Source organism: Salmo trutta, chromosome 38, assembly GCF_901001165.1.
Source record: "Salmo trutta chromosome 38, fSalTru1.1, whole genome shotgun sequence".
NCBI classification, from domain to species: domain Eukaryota; kingdom Metazoa; phylum Chordata; class Actinopteri; order Salmoniformes; family Salmonidae; genus Salmo; species Salmo trutta.
This window is the reverse complement of record NC_042994.1, coordinates 5,275,344-5,294,847: the sequence shown is the minus strand read 5'-3', so window position 1 is coordinate 5,294,847 and position 19,504 is coordinate 5,275,344. Positions and strand designations below refer to the sequence as shown.

The following is a 19,504-nucleotide window of genomic DNA, read 5'->3' as shown; positions in this document are numbered from 1 at the left end:
GCTGTCACGTGTCTAGTATTAGACTGTTGTACTTGTCTTTCTGGCACTAACACTCCCATTTGTCCTTTCTTACTAGCACTGATTTAGCTGATATCTGGTTCATTGAGGAAATACCCGCAATGACTGTAATATGTGATTGCTGTATCTACCTTAGTTGACTATACTGACTGTAAGTAACTCTTGATAAGAGCATCTGCTAGCTAACGGACCAACATGTACAATGTAAATAAGAAACACCGAAATGACAAACAACAAGAGAAAGTTAGAATGTCATCATACTTGCCCTTAATCTACATAACATTTTCAAATGAGGTGAATGAGATATATTAATCGTTGGTGGCCATTGCGAATAAATATAATTGTATATTTGTTTAAGTACAGTTTAGATTTTATTTTCGCCCAGATAATACATAACTGTAGCAATACAGACCAAAACAAACACTTAGAAATGAAGAAAAAAAACGCTTGAAAATATAAAGTGCATTTCAAACAATTCATCATAATCATGATTAGGATGTGCATTTTCTGCCATCGTTAACATATAAAACAGATCTCTATATACTACGGAATTCCTCCATGCAAAGTTTTGAGTAAAATATGCCTGCAAAAAAACCTCACATACAAATAAACAAGAGTTTATTATTCAAAATGTGTATGTATTTTCTCTTCACAGACCAGTTTTGACTAACTTATCTACTCCTGATGTTTCAATGATTATAATACGATAAAGACCACCTTAGTGATCAGGTTGATAACATGGGAAATATGACAAAATGTTATCTGGTTCCCTTTATATTTGAAGGTAGAACTAACAGTCACAGAATAACGCTAAAGAGCCACCCATCTCTGAACAGTTAGAGAATAACGAGAAGTGGAATGATTCATATAACAATAAGAATATATTGTAAACTACTGCAAACATTCCAGTTATCTACCAAAACAAGAGACAACTATATATTCAGTAGGGGCCAAATTCAGACTTGAGATAAGTAGTTAAAATGGATTTAAGTCAATAAAACCTGGATTTAAGTCCACATTTCTTGACTTAAGTCCAAGTTAAGTGTTCTTATCTGAAGTCTGAATAGGCCACGGCCCTAGGCCTCTTCATTACAACAGCATCCCTAAAATATATCTTGCTATATTAAGTACCTTGACCTGTCGTTACAACAATATGTAGCTCTCAGATATGATGATAATAAACTCCATAATAGTATAAAATGAGATATTTATTTTGAATAAACTATGTTAAATTACATGGCATTATGATTATGATATGGAACAATGTTTTATATATATACACAGTACCAGTGAAAAGTTTGGACACACCTACTCATTCCAGGGCTTTTCTTTATTTTTACTATTTTCTACATTGTAGAATAATAGTGGAGAAATAAAAACAATGAAATAACACATATGGAATCATGTAGTAACCAAAAAAAGTGTTAAACAAATGAAAATATATTTGAGATTCTTCAAAGTAGCCACCCTTTGCCTTGATGACAGCTTTACACACTCTCGGGATTCTCTCAACCAGCTTCACCTGGAATGCTTTTCCAACAGTCTTGAAGGAGTTCCCACATATGCTGAGCACTTGTTGGCTGCTTTTCCTTCACTCTGTGGTGCAACTCATTCCAACCCATTGCAATTGGGTTGAGGTAGTGTGATTGTGGAGGCCAGGTCATCTGATGCAGCACTCCATCACTCTCCTTCTTGGTCAAATAGCCCTTACACAGCCTGTAGGTGTGTTAGGTCATTGTCCTGTTGAAAAACAAATGATACTCCCACTAAGTGCAAACCAGATGGGATGGCGTATCGCTGCAGAATGTTGTGGTAGCCATGCTGGTTAAGTGTGCCTTGAATTCTAAATAAATCACTGACAGTGTCACCAGCAAAGCACCCCCACACCATCACACCTCCTCCTCCATGCTTCACGGTGGGAACCACACATGCAGAGATCCTCCATTCACCTACTCTGCGTCTCACAAAGATACAGCGGTTGGAACCAAAAAATGCCAAATTTGGACTCATCAGACCAATGGACATATTTCCACCGGTCTAATGTCCACTGCTCGTGTTTCTTGGCCCAAGCAAGTCTCTCTTCTTATTGGTGTATTTTGGTAGTGGTTTCTTTGCAGGAATTCGACCATGAAGGCCTGATTCACAAAGTCTCCTCTGAACAGTTGATGTTGAGATGCAATTTCTGAGGTGCAGTTAACTCTAATGAACTTATCCTCTGCAGCAGAGGTAACTCTGGGTCTTCCTTTCCGGTGGCGGTCTTCGTGAGAGCCAGTTTCATCATAGCGCTTGATGGTTTTTGCGACTGCACTTGAAGAAACTGTCAAAGTTCTTGACATTTTCCAGATTGACTGACCTTTATGTCTTAAAGTAATGATGGACTGTCATTTCTCTTTGCTTATTTGATCTGTTCTTGCCATAATATGTAAGTGGTCTTTTACCAAATAGGGCTATCTTCTGTATACCATCCCTACCTATCCCTACAACACAACTGATTGGCTGAAACGCATTAAGAAGGAAAGAAATTCCACAAATTAACTTTTAACAAGGCACACCTGTTAAGTCATATGCATTCCAGGTGACTACCTCATGATGCTGGTTGAGAGAACACCAAGAGAGTGCAAAGCTGTCATCAAGGCAAAGGGTGGTTACTTTGAAGAATCTCAAATATAAAATATATTTTGATTTGTTTAACACTTTTTTGGTTACTACATGATTCCATATGTGTTATTTCATCGTTTTGATGTCTTCACTATTATTCTACAATGTAGTAAATAGTCAAAATTAAGAAAAACCCTGGAATGTGTAGGTGTGTCCAAACATTTGACTGGTACTGTATATACACACACACCATTAGGGGGCGGTATGGTCCAAGTTATAGGCTACAGTCAGAAAGTCACCTGAAAAGTAGCCAAGTAACGTAATACATAAAAGCTTGCATATCGTCACAAAATATTCACCAGACTAATTCCAATATCTGATATTCTTCACCTGCTAACAAACATTTGCCAATCATTCGCATAAAGATTATGGGTGTTACATGTTTGATAGAGGGAGAGAGGGAGAGAGAGAGATCATCATAATTTCACCATTGAAACAATGCACAGTGTATTATCTTAACACACATACAGTTGTAGTGCTCAACTTACAGTGAATCCTACTGTGGTGAGTGAAACATGGATAGTCATATTATTATTTCACAGCACAGACTAGCCTGGTCCCAGATCGGTTTGTGATTTTGCCTACTCCATTACCATTGTTTGGCATGACAATTCCATACAGAGTTGGCAAGAAACATACTGGCACCCAGGCTAAAAACAGACAGTTAAAATCTCAGATACCTGACACTAGAATTAGGAAGGAATCCAATATGAAAATAAGGTTAATAGAAAAACAGATGGATAAAAGATAACAGCAACAGCAAGTGAACATTTGACATCAAAGAATGAAAAACCTTATCCATCCATAAAGCCCTTAATATGCATTTTACATCTATTAAATATGCTACATCCATTTTCACCTGCTTTTTCTTCACCTTTTTGGTTCAAAACAAAACATGATGAGTGACAATTAGAACGTACGAATAGTAGAGCCATAGAATAAATACTTCAGTATAACAATAAGTATTTTTCAAGTCTTTACAGATATTTACAGTATTCTCCTTACTGTAGCTGTGCAGTCAGGATCAAGTAACAGATCATTTTATTCACAACAAAATACAATTATTCTAGTTTATCAATGTTATTCAAGTTTGGATTCTGTTCATTTCTTTATAGTTTCTGGCTTACTGAACCCATCCCTGAACTGAGTGTGTGTGTGGGCTGCAGTAGTAGTCCTGTTCTGTAGAGATAAGCGCTCTGAGCTTCAGAACTGTCAGAGGAGCTTTACTCTTCTTTACCAAGGCACCAAACGCACCCTATTCCCTATATAGTGCACTACCACAGCGGCTCTGATCAAAAGTAGTGCACTTTATAGGGAATAGGATGCCATTTCGGACGCAATCCATGACACACAAATGTGCCATAGCCTTCAAGATTCACCCAGAACTAACTCAAGGTTGTTTCATTTCATCCTTCACTTACAGACATTCACTGACAGCATGCTATGCTAATATGGCTATGCTAATCTGGCTATGCTAATCAACTGAGGACTTCAGTGGGTGTAGTGTTGGACCATCATTCTTTGTCATGGGCCTTACAGTAGTAACAGAAAACTACAGTAGTCATTGGTCCTGTGTGGCTCAGTCAAGGGCTGTGGGTTCGATTCCCACTGGGGTTACCCATACAAAAAATGTATCCATGCATGACTGTAAGTCGCTTTGGAAGAAAGTGTCTTTCTAAAGATAACATCTAGTGGCCGCATCATTGTCTTTTACAGTAGTCATTTTGTCATTTACTTTCCAAAGACAAATCTACAGTGGCCGATTGGATTTTGTGTTTTGTTGTTGTTGCTGTCAAGGTTCTAATGATTTGACTGTGCCTCAGAATACCCTCTGCTTGTGATTACATTTATTTGAGTGAATTACAGAAACAGAAGTGATTGGTCGTTTAGTCGAGATAGAAAAACCGAGTAAGTAACTGGATTTGGTGTTTCACAGTATTCAGCATGTTTTGATCAGTAAAGCACTTTTCACTCCTTTTTATTCTAGAAACACACAAACTGTACCACATGACATGCATTCATTTCACATACATACATACATACAGATCTGTTATAGATATCTAATAGTTCATAAAGTGGAGCGTTGTCTTAATATATACTAACTGTATAATAGAAAATGGCCGTAAAAGCACCTTTACAATAGTTCTGTTCACTCATGGTTACAGATCAGTCAATACCATGTTGATAGTCTCTTCTAGAACTGGAATGTTCCCTTAAGTGCTTGACATGGTGGAATTGTTCTAGAACTCTGAAAAGGCATCTCATTTCTCAATGCCCTCCTCTCTAAACTCCCTTCAGATAGAAGGGTTACAATTTGGGGGGGTTGCTACCTGTGTTCGCCTTATCAGGCTGAGGAGCAGAGTTAGCTGGACTTTGGGCCACTGTGGTGCCACCGCCAACCATCCGGACTCCGAGTCCAGACGAAGCCTCAGACTTTCCTGCCGAGGCACCTTGCTTCTCCTCACCCAGCTTGGGAATGTCTTTCAGCTCCTTCCCCTTGGGCCCCTCCTGGGACTGGGACACCATTGACCCCTTTATAGGCCCCAGGACCAATTTAGCGGCACTGGTCAGCTGGGTGACGAAGCTGGTCTTGTCGCCGGGGGAAACAGGCCTGGACTTGCCCGGACAGAAGGAGGGTGCGCAGAGCGAGGGGGTGACGCCTGTGGGGGAGGGGGAGGGGGATGGAGAGTGTTCTTCCACTACCTCCAGCCGACATTTATCCTCCCAGTCCAGGGTCCCTCGGTAGCAGTTGACAGGCCCCAGGCCCTGCCTCACCTTGCCCAGGGAGAGGGGTTGTCCGTGGGGTGGGACAGCCGGAGCCAGGGCCCTGGCTGGAGGTTTGGGGCTTTTGGGGCTTCTCAACCCCAGTTCTGAAGTTCTTGGAGAGCCATTGTTCTCGGCTCCATTCTTTCTCAGGCTCTCTCCTACTATTCCTGATGGTTTACTACTAGCCTTGAACATACCTGTAGACCCTGACGTTATTGATGATCCACCCATACCCATGCCTCTGTCTGGACTAGTGCCTCTCCCTAGAGGGCCCCCACAGGGCATGCTGGGCCTGGGAGGAGGACACACCTTGTTGTCTCCATTTAGCTTTGGTTCCGTTCTGTACTCTCCATAATTCTCCTGGGAGTCTTGGCTGAGAGGGCTTGTACTCACGGCCGTTCGAAGGCTCTGTTGCTTGATAGACATGTTTGTCTGACGCAGGCTCTTCTCTGCTCCTTCGGGATGGCCCCTAAAGATACCTGGTGACCCAGTGGGAGTAATGGGACTTGTAGTTTTGGGACTTGTAGTTTTGATGGACTCCAGATTTGGCGATTGGCTGGATTGGGCTCTGTAGGTGGGGCTACTCTGAGGGCTAAAGGTATGCTCACTGGTTGAGGGTTTTCTAGCTATTGATTGGTGATTATCTGTTGTGGCTCCTCCTCCTCGGTTAGGTGACCTCTCTGGGACGGTTGTTGTCCTGTTGCTATAAGCCATAATGATCTCTCCCACCCTCTCCCTTGATCTTTCTCTTTCCCTCTCTCTCTTCCTCTCTCTCTCTCTTTCCCTCTCCCTACCAGCCAGCAGTGTATCCCTACTCAGCGGCGACTCCTGCCTCCCTAACTTCCTCATCGGCTTGAGCACCCCCGTCTCGGGTGTCGTGGTAGTTGCCCCTGTAGATGAACCCTGGGAGCCCGGGGCGGAGGGCAGCAGTGGGGGGTTCGGAGGTGGTAGATTCTCCCCTTCCGTCTCCAACAAACTCTGGAGCCCCAGCTCGCAACAGTGGAACTGGTCCTTGCGGTACAAGTCAGAGTGCTGGACCTAAGATAGGATAAACCTTTATTTAGGGGGAAATTGTCTTAGACACATAGTGATGCTGTATACAATAGGTCTACTAAAAAAGGCTGAAGTTCTTTTAATTCCCAATGTCTTGTTTTAATTGTATTTAAACGTCTTTCCCGTGTATACCTAAACTAATAAATGAGATGAAAAAACGAAATCAACACTATACTGTACATTACAAACTGGACACATTCATAATACACACATGGCACACGTTACCTATGTGTCACACCTCTAATACACATCTCAGACCGCCACATTCACAATACCTCCAGGCTGTGTTTCCTCAGAGGCCCTCCCACCCCACCACTCGACGACTGGGAATGAGACAGCGGCGAGGTGAGCTTCTCTGCCGACTGGACCCTCTTGAGGAGTGGGGAACGGGGCGGCTCGGCGGACTTGGGCCTGGGGCGCACCACGGGTGGTGATGAGTGGAGCTTTGCCCCGGCAGGGAAAGTCTGGGTGGTGTTGGAGCTACCGATGGTGTGGCCCGGGAGTGGGGGAGGGGAGGACTGGGTGGGGGATGGTGTGTGGGCTAAGGGGGAGAGGGGGATGTTGCCGGCGGACTTGCAGCGGGCCGAGCGGTACTGGCGGTGGAGCTTGGGGGAGAGGCCGTGCAGGGAGCTGGGGCGCATGTGCTGGGAGGCGGCAGGGGAGTTGGGGGTGCTGGAGGCAGGAGAGCTGCTCTGAGAGGACACACCTGGGGGAGAGGAAAAAGAAAGACAAGAGAGAGGTTACAGTGAAGATAGAGAGAAAAGAGAGGAGCAGAGAAAGAGAGACAAGAAGAGAGAAGATAGATAGAAAAGAGATAGGTGAGAGAGGAAGAGGGAAAAACATTCTTCAGTTACAGAGTAATAATCAGTTCAGCCACAACTGGGATTACAATGTTTGATTCAGCTTGCCTGGTGCAATGGAACCAAAACTGGTTCCCAAACCCTGTCCATCTGACACCCATCTGACAATCTCAAACACTCTATTTACTTCAAAGAAAACAAATACTATTTGGAACCCTGAGGGGTATACTACAAAGCGGGATCAATGAGTTAGCCAGCTAACTTCCATAAACAACCAGAAATAACTATTGATTTTCTAGTTCATTAAGAAAGCTAAACCTAGATATGTGTTTTTGGATGCTGAGTCAATTAGACCACGCACATTTCAAGCTTATCTTTCAAAAATGTTTATTTCAGAATAGTTAGGCAAGTTAGCTGGCTAACTCATTGATGCTGCTTTGTAGTATACCCCTCAGGTCTGTTACTCACCCAGGTAGGAGGACTCAGGTGTGGACCTGTATCCCTGCTGTGTAGGGGAGCGGGCTGACAGGTTGTGGGAGGGAGAACCTGGTAGACTGTCACTGGACGACAGAGAGCGGTTCAGAGAGGACAGGCTGCGGCTGGTGTGGAGCAGGTTAGACTGTTTAGTGATCTTCCTGAACAGGGAGCTATGCTTCTTACTGTATGGAGGAGAGAGGGAGGAGGGGGACAGAGGGATAGGGGATGAGTAGGAGAGGGTAGTAGAGAATCATTTTCATTTAAAAAAAAGTTTTGCAATGTATAACATGGAGAGATTCTGAAACGTATTAGCAGACTGCTAAATAAATACATGTTACTGTTCTTCTCCATGTTGCAGCATACATGATACCAGCTACTGTAAATGAGAGTGCCATACTACAGTACCTCTCTTGTCCCTCTTTGCCGATGGGCCTCTTATTGCGTCGGGCCATCTTGCACTTGTAGTTGGACTTGCGTGCCGGACCCACCTTGATGGAGGTGTTTTCAAACGGTGTGGTGGTCACTGTCACCTTGTTGCCACTCTGCAGGGGCACACAGAATGATGATGAGCCATGTCTATGTGACTGACTGGGGATTGATCACAGGTTTTCTGCATGCCACAAGTCTAGGTTAGCGTGCTGAGCTAAAGCCTGGGCACTAGCTTAGGGAGCCAACGCTAGTATGCAGGCAAGTTACTCATCACATGAGTGTGGTCACAGAATGTCCTCCTTCACATCTACATTGACAAATAACACCCTTACTCATAGCTTAAGAGACCAACACAGTGCATGGATATTGCGCAGACCTACAAATATCAACAAAGTCTATTGTAGAACCCAGTCTCTTCTTCCATCATACCTTTAGAATGAGTTCCACCACTTCCGTGTGGACCAATCCGTGGACAGACTCCCCATTCACATGGGTGATGAGGTCACCAGCACACAGTCCTGCTTCCTGGGCGGGGCCTCCATCCTCCACGTGCTGCCATTGGACGAGGATACATTGTCAATCAATAAATAGGATAGTGTACACCTTTCAAGTTAATAAATTAATGAATCCACCCCCTCCCCCCTTCTCCTCCCCCTCTCCTCACCCAGATGATGTGATGGACACTGTAAACATCCGTATCTCCCATGTAGACCCGTATCGCCCTGAGGGTAAATCCGTACTTCTTCCCTGAGCGGTGGATGGTGATGGGAGAGCGCAGCACGCTGACGGCGGGGGCCGGACAGTAGTCACGGCTGGGTGACGAGTCCCGGGAGGAGGGGTTGGAGGACAGGGAGAGGGGGGACATGGGGCTGGCCAAGGGGGAGCTGTGACTGTGGACGTACTGGTCTACTGTGGTGGGGGGGAGAATGTTAAGGAGAGGAGTAATGGGAAAGGGGAAAGATGAAGGGATGACAAATTGGGAGAATGGAATAGTGATTGTAGGTAAGAAAAAGAGTAAGAAAGGTTTTAGACATAGAGATACACATATTACAGTGTACTATTGTGTCATGTGGTTTGAAGCATGCTGTGTAAACTCAGCATTAGAGTAACATCCCAGCTCACAGCACCCTCTAGTGGCAGGAGGCCATAGTGATTAATTGACTGCCTGATTAAATGTATTTGATATTAAAATACATATAAAGCTACTCAAGCCAGAGACAACACATAAAAATTCAGCATAGTTACCTGCAGGTATGATGACAGACAGGGCTGTGGCCGAGGCTGACTTGATAACCTTGTTGCCAGGCCGTGAGTTCCTCTTCTCCCCTGTGTCTCCTGACATCTGCTGGTGTCTCGCCCTGCGGAGGACCAGGTCATTCGTGGCCCGGGGGCCCAGGGGGTCATACACAGGCCCTGCCCCCAGCTCCCTATAGGCTGATGTAGGTCCAGGAGTAGTGGAGGGGGTGGGCGTGGCTCCCAGAGTCTCGCCTGGCCTCGGTGGTTTCTCTGTTGGCGGAAAAACATATTACTCTCCAGTCTCAAGTATATTGTTGGAGCTTAGCTAATGTCCTCTCTTAGCTTACTTACAATCTATACACATCATCACTTTCTACCGACTTTTAAATTGTCACCTCACCTGATAAAATTACCAGTTTGTCAGGTGACAATACAAGTGAAACAAACCTCTACCACCCCGTAATCAATCAATCAATCAATCAATCTCTTTCGCTCTCTCTCTCACCTCCTACATGTTCCTCCTTTGGGTCAGGGGTGGTGCTGGGGGTGGAGGGGGGTGTGGAGGGAACGGAGGCCACCTCCAGTGAAGTCCCCCTAGCCTTGACAGGGGGCTGGCGTGTCAGGGGGTCTGGGTTGTCCTCCTGCTGTGAGGCGAAGCGATGCGTGTCCATGAGGGCGGAGAAACGGCGCCGGGCCCCAAGTGGAGGGCTGGAGTCACCGTCCATGTAGAGGGACTCAGAACCGGACAGACGCTTCCTTTGAGGGGCCAGGAGAAAAGAAGAGGCTATTATTCCCAATGCTAAGGGACTTTTATTTTGAAAACTTCTTTAAACTGATGTTGAATCAATGTGTTGTGAATGTTGGTATAAAGGTGTCATGACTTGTATACATTTCATGAATGCCTATGTATACCCCCTTAAAGTTAGTGTTAACATCTCTCCGTTTACTACCACCGTCTTAGGTTCTTCTCCAATACAGAGCTCAGTGTGAGAGTTCACACAATCACACTCACAAGAATCAATTATAGACCGTGGATCTCACTTCTATAAACCAACCTGTGTATGAAACTCAGACATGAACCCCCCCCCTCTCTCTCAACCCACCACACTCACATCTCAGGTGATCCAGTCCTCCAGCTCTTGTCCCTGATAGGGAAGCTTCCCAGACTCTCTCTCTTCCCCTTGTTGTCCTCCCGGGAGCCCTTGTGTTCCCGTCGAGTCACTGAGGGGGCCTTCTGCTCCAACTGGGACAGGTGCTCCATGCTGCTATACACCTGCAGAGGGGCCATGGAGAGAAAGTCCAAATCTGAGCCACGCTGCTGATTCTAGGTCAGCACTCCTACTCTGAAACACTTCATGAATACATGGCCTGAACATAAAGAAAGGAAGCAAGTTGGTTAAAACACTCATCATCAATACCCTTAGCCTTAAGCCAAACATAGAACATGATAGTCAGTTACATACTGTAGATAGAAAGATTGCGGAGCTAATTAACTTACAACAACTGCAGTTAAATAAGGATAAGCTAGAGTCAATTATTTTACATGTAATACAAAGTAGGTGGGTGCTTCAGCTAATACGTACCACACACACACACACACACACACACACACACACACACACACACACACACACACACACACACACGGCAAGGTCTCGTAAATGAGCTGTGAGTAAGCTGGTGTGTGTGGGAGACCAGCTTAACAACAAGAACAGTGCTTTAAAACAAGGCTAAAGAGTATTCAGCACCATGGTAACTGAAGCAGTGGCCATAACATGAGCTGTACTGTGATATGTACATTGGCTCCTGAATCTAAACTACTGTAATAAATCAAATCACATTTTACTACAGTTGTAGACTAACAGGGAAATGCTTACTTACGGGTCTTTTTCCAACAATGCGGTTCAAGATAAAGATACAAAATAATATAAAAAATGTAAATAGTGACATGAGGAATAAATACACAGTGAATAACGAATAAAAATAACATGTCTATATACAGGGAGTAGCAGCAGCGAGTCGATGTGCAGGGGTACAAGGTAACTGAGGTAGATATGTACATATAGGTAGGGGTAAAGTGACTAGGCAACAGGATAGATAATAGACAGTAGCAGCAGCTTATGTGGAAAAGTGTGTGTGTGTGTGTATGTGTAAACGTGTGTGTGCGTGTGTGTGTGGCGTCAGTATGCACGTGTGTGCATCTTATGAGTGTGTGGGTGTATGTAGTAATGTGTGTGTGTGTGTGTGTGTGTGAATGTGTGTGGTGGGGTGTCAGTTTAAGTCAGTGGAGGCTCCTCAGAGGAGGGGGAGGACCATCCTCCTCAGTGAATTTCTGAAAAATAAAAATAGTGAAACATTTAAAAAAAGTTACCCTTTTTAGATAAGATTATACTAAATATATATTTACGTCACCAAATAATTGATTAAAACACTGTTCTGCAATAAAGTTCTACAGTAGCCTCAACAGCGCTCTGTAGAGTAGCACTATGGTGTAGGCGGAGGACAGCTAGTTTCCGTCCTCATTTGGGTACATTGACTTCAATACAAAACCTGGAAGGCTCATGGTTCTCACCCCCTTCCATAGACTTACACAGTAATTATGACAACTTACGGAGGATATCCTACAACCTATCGGAGTTCTTGCAGCATGAACTGACATGGTGTGCACCCAATCACAGGATCAGAGAATGAATATAGTACTGAAAGCAGAAGCTACAGCTAGCTAGCACTTCGGTGCATAAAATGTGGTGAGTAGTTGACTCAAAGAGAGAGAAAGACAATAGTTCAACAGCAAGATAGTTTAACCTACTCAAAAACCTGGCTCAAACAGAAAGGGATGCTATGTTAGCTAGCTGGCTATGGCTAGCCAACACTGGAACTCTTCCAAGTCAAGGTAAGCTTTTTGTTATACAGTGGAGGGAAAAAGTATTTGATCCCCTGCTGATTTCGTACGTTTGCCCACTTACGAAGAAATGATCAGTCTATAATTTTAATAGTAGGTTTAATTGAACAGTGAGAGACAGAATAACAACAAAAAAATCCAGAAAAACACATGACAAAAATGTTATAAAATGATTTGCATTTTAATGAGGGAAATAAGTATTTGACCCCTCTGCAAAACATGACTTAGTACTTGGTGGCAAAACCCTTGTTGGCAATCACAGAGGTCAAACGTTTCTTGTAGTTGGCCACCAGGTTTGCACACATCTCAGGAGGGATTTGGTCCCACTCCTCTTTGCAGATCTTCTCCAAGTCATTAATAGGTTTCGAGGCTGACATTTGGCAACTCGAACCTTCAGCTCCCTCCACAGATTTGGCTAGGCCACTCCAGGACCTTAATGTGCTTCTTCTTGAGCCACTCCTTTGTTGCCTTGTTCGTGTGTTTTGGGTCATTGTCATGCTGGAATACCCATCCACGACCCATTTTCAATGCCCTGGCTGAGGGAAGGAGGTTCTCACCCAAGATTTGACGGTACATGTCCCCGTCCATCGTCCCTTTGATGCGGTGAAGTTGTCCTGTCTCCTTAGCAGAAAAACACCCCCAAAGCATAATGTTTCCACCTCCATGTTTGACGGTGGTGATGGTGTTCTTGGGGTCATAGGCAGCATTCCTCCTCCTCCAAACACGGCGAGTTGAGTTGATGTCAAAGAGCTCCATTTTGGTCTCATCTGACCACAACACTTTCACCAGTTGTCCTCTGAGTCATTCAGATGTTCATTGGCAGACTTCAGACGGGCCTGTATATGTATTCTTGAGCAGGGGGACCTTGCGGGCGCTGCAGGATTTCAGTCCTTCACGGCGTAGTGTGTTACCAATTGTTTTCTTGGCGACTATGGTCCCAGCTGCCTTGAGATCATTGACAAGATCCTCCCGTGTAGTTCTGGGCTGATTCCTCACCGTTCCCGTTCTCATGATCATTGCAACTCCACGAGGTGAGATCTTGCATGGAGCCCCAGGCTGAGGGATATTGACAGTTATTTTGTGTTTCTTCCATTTGCGAATAATCACACCAAATGTTGTCACCTTCTCACCAAGCTGCTTGGCGATGGTCTTGTAGCCCAGTCCAGCCTTGTGTAGGTCTACAATCTTGTCCCTGACATCCTTGGAGAGCTCTTTGGTCTTGGCCATGGTGGAGAGTTTGGAATCTGATTGATTGATTGCTTCTGTGGACAGGTGTCTTTTTTACAGGTAACAAGCTGCGGTTAGGAGCACTCCCTTTAAGAGTGTGCTCCTAATCTCAGCTCGTTACCTGTATAAAAGACACCTGGGAGACAGAAATCTGTCTGATTGAGAGGGGGTCAAATACTTATTTCCCTCATTAAAATGCAAATCAATTTATAACATTTTTGACATGCGTTTTTCTGGATATTTTTGTTGTTATTCTTTTCTCTCACTGTTCAAATACACCCATCATTAAAATTATAGACTGATCCTTTCTTTGTCAGTGGGCAAACGTGCAAAATCAGCAGGGGATCAAATACTTTTTTCCCCCACTGTATGAATTTATTGCCACCAGGGCCCACTGGTGTAACTGCTAACTGCTTGCTGACTATACAATGTGCTGTATGATTGTAGCAGGTTTATATTAATGCGTTAGTTCTAGTAGCTATGTTGACTATGATGTTAGCTAATATGGTAACAATGATGTAGGCTGTGTGTAGCAGTTAGCGGTTATGATATTAAGGTTTGGCTTGGAAAGGTTTTTTCACCTGATCACAGATAGCTGATGTCTTATGCACTGTTGTCCACAAGCGAAGGGAAAAGGTGAGAGGAGGAGAGTGCGTAGATGCGAGAAGGAATTAACGAGCAAAGTGATCGTGCTGTTTGTATGTGGCTGCTATGAAAGTGAACTGTGTTTGCGTGTGATCAGGGATGTGTTAATTCTGCCGATTCTGTTGAAAAACCTTTCTTAAACAGAACGAAACGGGCATAAACATACCTTTATTTGCCCAATAGAAACTCTCGTTTGCAACTGTTGGACTAATGATTACACTCAAAATAAGCTAGATGCAGGCAAGAGTGAGCAAGGCGGTATTGAATGTGTCACTGTCTGTCAACTTGACTACTCACATTTTTCTCTCGACCTGTGCACCTACGTTGTAAACTTTCATTCATAGGCTAGGTTGTAGCAACCTCATGATGGGTATAGAGAAAATGTATCATGTAGTAGCCTAAACCTATTGATGTTACATTGAGCTGGTTGAATGGAATATTCAACTGAATGGCCAGTCATCCAATATGCTGTAAAAGAAATAAGGCCATGCCTTATTTCTTAAATGGCACCGACCGCCACTGGTGTAAATATCTGTGAGTCTGTGTGTAGAGTCCAGTGTGTGTGCATAGAGTCAGTGCAAGAGATGGTCAATGCAGGTAGTCCGGGTAGCCATTTGATGAGCTATTTAGCAGGCTTGTTTATCAGTCTTATGGCTTGGGGGTAGAAGCTGTTCAGGGTCCTGTTGGTTACTGACTTGGTGCCTCGGTACCGCTTGTGTGGTAGCAGAGAGAACAGTCTATGACTTGGGTGGCGGGAGTCTTTGACAATGTTTTGGGCCTTCCTCTAGCACCACCTATATACAGGTCCTGGATGGCAGGGAGCTCGGCCCCAGTACCACCCTCTGTAGTGCCTTGTGGTCGGGTGCATTGCAGTTGCCGCACCAAGTGGTGATGCAGCCACCTGCGTGTGTGTGTGTGTGTGTGTGTGTGTGTGTGTACATGCGTCCGTGTGTATGCTTTGAGACCAGCAGGCAGTGCTCTGGACTCTAATCAGGTCTCTCCATCAATGTACTGCTACTGTAATAGAGCCCTTAGCCCTCTCCATTTATACAAGAGACCCTTCACACCCACACACACAGCCCTACTCATTCCCACAAGAGACCCTGCATTAGTCCCCACCCATACAGGAGAACAGAGAGGAGGAGGAAGGGACAGGTGAAGGACAAAAGGAGGGCAGCGGAGAGAGAGAGATAATATAGAAGGAAAGATGGTGTAACGACAGAATGACAGGATAAAAGGGATTCAAACTATGAGGTGGACAAAAAGAGGAGGGATAAAGAAAGAGTGAGGGAGAGGGAGAGAGAGACAGGATGAAAAATTAGATGGGATAGCTAGAAGACACCGATAAGTAAGGGGAGATGAAGAGAGAAAATGACCTTGCTGAAGCGAGGGCAGCCAGAGGAGTGTGTGTCCCACGTGTGTGTGTGCAGGGTTGGGTAGGTTCCTATTTAAATGTAATCCACTACAGTTACTAGTTACCTAGAGTGGGAGGTAGCCTAACGGTTAGAGCGTTTGGCCGGTAACTGAAAGATGACTGGTTCGAAGAGCCGACAAGGTGAGAAATCGGTTGCTGGCCCTTGAACTTAACTCTAATTTGCTCAAGGGAAGCCGTACTTCTATGGCTGACCCTGTAAAACAACACATTTCACTGCACCTATCTGGTGTATGTGTCAATATAAAAATGTATGTTAACCTGTCCAAATTGGGATCTGTAAGGTAACTTTTGGATTGCCCAAACTCAGTAACATAATCTTTCAGTTACTTTCCCCTTAAGAGACATTAGAAGAAGACAAACATGATCCATCAACCACATGTGGTGTGTCATCATAGTGGTCTCTGACTTGTGGTCAGACTCTCTCAGGTGGAACAAAGTTAAACTTGCGCCTTTTTTCAATGCTGATTTGAATGTCATTGAGAAAACATAAAGTTGTCATAATGGATATTTTTTTCCAGAAAACATCCTTTCTGAATTTAAAAGTAATCCAAGAAGTAATCATCTAGTTTATCAAAAGTATCTTTAATCTGTTAGTGTTTTGTAATGTAATCAGTTACTCCCCAACCATGTGTGTGTGTGTGTGTGTGTGTGTGTGTGTGTGTGTACCTTGCTGAAGCGAGGGGAGCAGGAGGAGAACTGTCTGATCTCAACAGGCTCATCATCATCGTTGGTGTCATCCTCATTGTACGCATTGATGTGGTGATAACGATCTGAACGGGCTGAGGGAGGACAGGAGAAGAGAGAGAGAAACAGAGAGACAGAGAGAGAGATGGCGAGAAAGAGAGAGATTGAGAGAAAGAGAGATGGAGAGAAACAGAGAGAAAGAGAGAGAGAGATGTAACATCTTAGTTTTCATAAATAATTTAACGGCCCTAGCCTTGCCGTTCTCTCTCCTCTGCTTACACTTTTCAAAGTCGCTGTAAAACGCTGCAACACTTTGGGAGAACCACTCTCTGGCTTGGCTGAGTTTTACCATGAGATAACCCCTATCAAAGATCAAAGACTCACTGGCTTTACACATGGAGCTCAATTCTGATATTTTTCCAATTATATGTATTTTGATCAATCAGATAAGTTTTTGGCCAATTGGGCAAAATATCAGAATTGGGCTGCCTGTGTAAATGCAGCCAGTGTGCTTTATTGGCATTAAACGGCACTCACTGTCGAAGTAGCTGGTGTCCTCTTCTGACTCCAGGTGAGGTATGAACTCTGCCTTCTGTCTCAGTAGACTGTTCCAGTCCAGGTCAGAGAAGAACGAGTGCTGCTTCACCTCAAACGCTCCCCCTGGGGGCACAGAGGAATAATACCAACAACAAGATCAGCTGTGAGAATGTAGGCCTCGGAAGAGCATATGGCTCTGGGCCATGGTAGTTGGAGTAATACATAAACAAAGGTTAAAATGTGAATAATTATGGCATGATTCATTACACACAGTAAGCAGGAATATTTTCTGACTCATATCAGAGAGCTAGGGAGAGTAGCCTGCTGTGTGCCAGACTGTTGTTATTATAATTTTCAAAAAAAATGTACCTCCCTTTTCAATCTTGTCTCATCGCTGCAACTCCCCAATGGACTCGGGAGAGGTGAAGGTGGAGTCATGTGTCCTCCGAAACATGACCTGCCTAACCGCGCTCCTTAACACCCGCCAGCTTAACCCGGAAGCCAGCCGCACCAATGTGTCAGAGGAAACACCGTTCAACTGGTGACCAGGGTCAGCCTGCAGGCACCCAGCCTGCCAAAGGAGGTGCTACAGCACGACGAGCCAAGTAAAGCACCCCCAGCCAAACCCTCCCCTAACCTGGACGACGCTGGGCCAATTGTGTGCCGTCTTATGGGACTCCCGGCCACGGCCAGTTGTGGCACAGCCTGGGAATGAACCCGGGTCTGTAGTCAAATCTGTGTTCAACAATGCATTGCCTTGACAAACAAGGTTGTGTTTGGTAAGATTTTGACAGTAGACTACAGCAGAAACAGGAGGAACATTCTTAAATTCTAGCACATTGGTTCCGAAACTAGGTGTCGGGAGAGACCAAGTTGAAATTAGGTCCCCTGAGAAAATCTTCAAATGGGTATAGAATACAAGCTAAACTTTTAGTGTCAACTAAGGGCCTTTTGTTGTGTGCAGAACAAGTTTGACAAGCCCTGTTGTAGTACCTGTACCCAGCCTCATCAGTGGATTGGTCTGTAGAAGGGTTGATATCAGTCCCTGGGCATCAGCAGGCAGGACCTCATCTCCATCAGGCCACACTATGTCATCTGAGAGAGACAACAGAGCCAGTTACAGAGAGAATGAACAGCAAGGATTTGGAACCGGACCAACATTGAGTCAGGTACAAGTTAGTACACAGACAGAGGCCTTGGAGTCAACAGTCACCTACAGCAGTGGTTTTTAAACCTCTCCTCGGGGACCCCCAGCCATTCATTTGATCTATTCCAGAGCTAGCACACCTGATTCAACTTGTGAATTGTCTGGGGGGTCCCCGAGGAGAGCTTTGAAAACCCCTGACATACAGCACAGAACAAGAGGCACTGGGGGGGATTCAAAAAGACAACAGGTGCAGACACAGAGGAAAGGCCAGCCCTCATGTCTCAATCACCTGTGATGACCTGTCCAAAGAGCTTTTGATTGATTGAATGATGGCAGACTCACCTGTGATGACCTGTCCAAAGAGCTCCTCAGGCGTGTCTCCAAAGAAGGGCACACAGCCCACCAAGAACTCATAGAGGATGATGCCCATGGCCCACCAGTCCACTGGCTTCCCGTAGCCCTGTCTCAGGATCACCTCCGGGGCTATGTACTCTGGGGTGCCACACACCTGGGACAGGGAGAGAGAACCACCAATCACATGTCTCGATCATGCTCCTTGCCTCTAGTTTCCTCTCACCTACACGTATCGGATGCAATGGAGCAGTCCCAAAAGTGCAAAACCTGCCCATCTGCCACTCCAGGCAGGCTCAATAAAAATGAAAGACAACAACAAATACTATTTGAACCCAGGTCTGGCCTGCGTAGCTATATGCAAGCCCAAGAGCTTGAATAATCTTCCATCTGTCTCTGACAGCAGTACTGTACAGTAATCACGAATCAAGGACCCAGATTGTATAATGCTGATAATCAGATTTCTAATTCTAATTGGTACTGTTGCTGTACACTGTTGAGGCAGCAGGGGCCTAGTTCATTACAGCTGAGTGAATAACCAATGCCCTCTAATCAAGAGTCTGCACAGACCACAACGTGAAAGGATCTTCATGTATTTCATGTGCAGATGATGTGTGTTCATTAGAACCCATTAAAAAGCATGAGCTGGCGCACACCCCAAACAGTTGGTAGAGCTGCTGACTAACAGAGAGTAACTGTAGGCTGAAAAAATGGAATAAAAAGATTTGCCCACTCTACATACAAGGTCCCAGTAATGTACTGGGTAAACTACCAACGTTTCAGCATCACTGTGCCTTCTTCAGGGTAATGTCATGAATGCTTGAACCAGGTTATATAGACAAACAATGCAATTAGTGCAACCAATGACAATAGTGAGGGGTGTGTCATAGTTACAAGGGTGATAAGAATGAAAACATTTTGTACTGTTAAAAGACAATAGTTTACAGCATGTAGGTTATATTAGGCTATTGTTATCATATTGCAACATAATTAGACATTGTGCATAGTAATAGCATCAACATACATCATTATTTTATTTAATACACATATTTAATTGTTTCCATTTCATTTCATCTTTGTTGTTACATGTCATCTTTTGGTTCAACAGTAATGCACAATAAGCATCATGAACAACGGCA

General features: G+C 44.6%; 1 protein-coding gene across 1 annotated transcript in view; it reads right to left on the bottom strand.

The window, feature by feature from the left end:
• Positions 1-4,508: 4,508 nt before the first annotated feature.
• The window catches only part of LOC115177921 (microtubule-associated serine/threonine-protein kinase 1-like), a 48,664-nt gene continuing 33,668 nt past the window's right edge, over positions 4,509-19,504 (bottom strand). The window contains exons 14-26 of the mRNA XM_029738915.1: positions 18,357-18,522; positions 17,861-17,962; positions 16,868-16,990; positions 16,313-16,425; positions 10,550-10,710; positions 9,943-10,193; positions 9,447-9,707; positions 8,866-9,110; positions 8,631-8,753; positions 8,178-8,314; positions 7,764-7,954; positions 6,771-7,201; positions 4,509-6,480 (exon numbers count right to left, since the gene is read on the bottom strand). Coding sequence (XP_029594775.1) covers positions 4,984-6,480; positions 6,771-7,201; positions 7,764-7,954; positions 8,178-8,314; positions 8,631-8,753; positions 8,866-9,110; positions 9,447-9,707; positions 9,943-10,193; positions 10,550-10,710; positions 16,313-16,425; positions 16,868-16,990; positions 17,861-17,962; positions 18,357-18,522 — 3,801 coding nt within the window. The 3' untranslated portion in view covers positions 4,509-4,983. The remainder of the gene's footprint in view (positions 6,481-6,770; positions 7,202-7,763; positions 7,955-8,177; positions 8,315-8,630; positions 8,754-8,865; positions 9,111-9,446; positions 9,708-9,942; positions 10,194-10,549; positions 10,711-16,312; positions 16,426-16,867; positions 16,991-17,860; positions 17,963-18,356; positions 18,523-19,504) is intronic.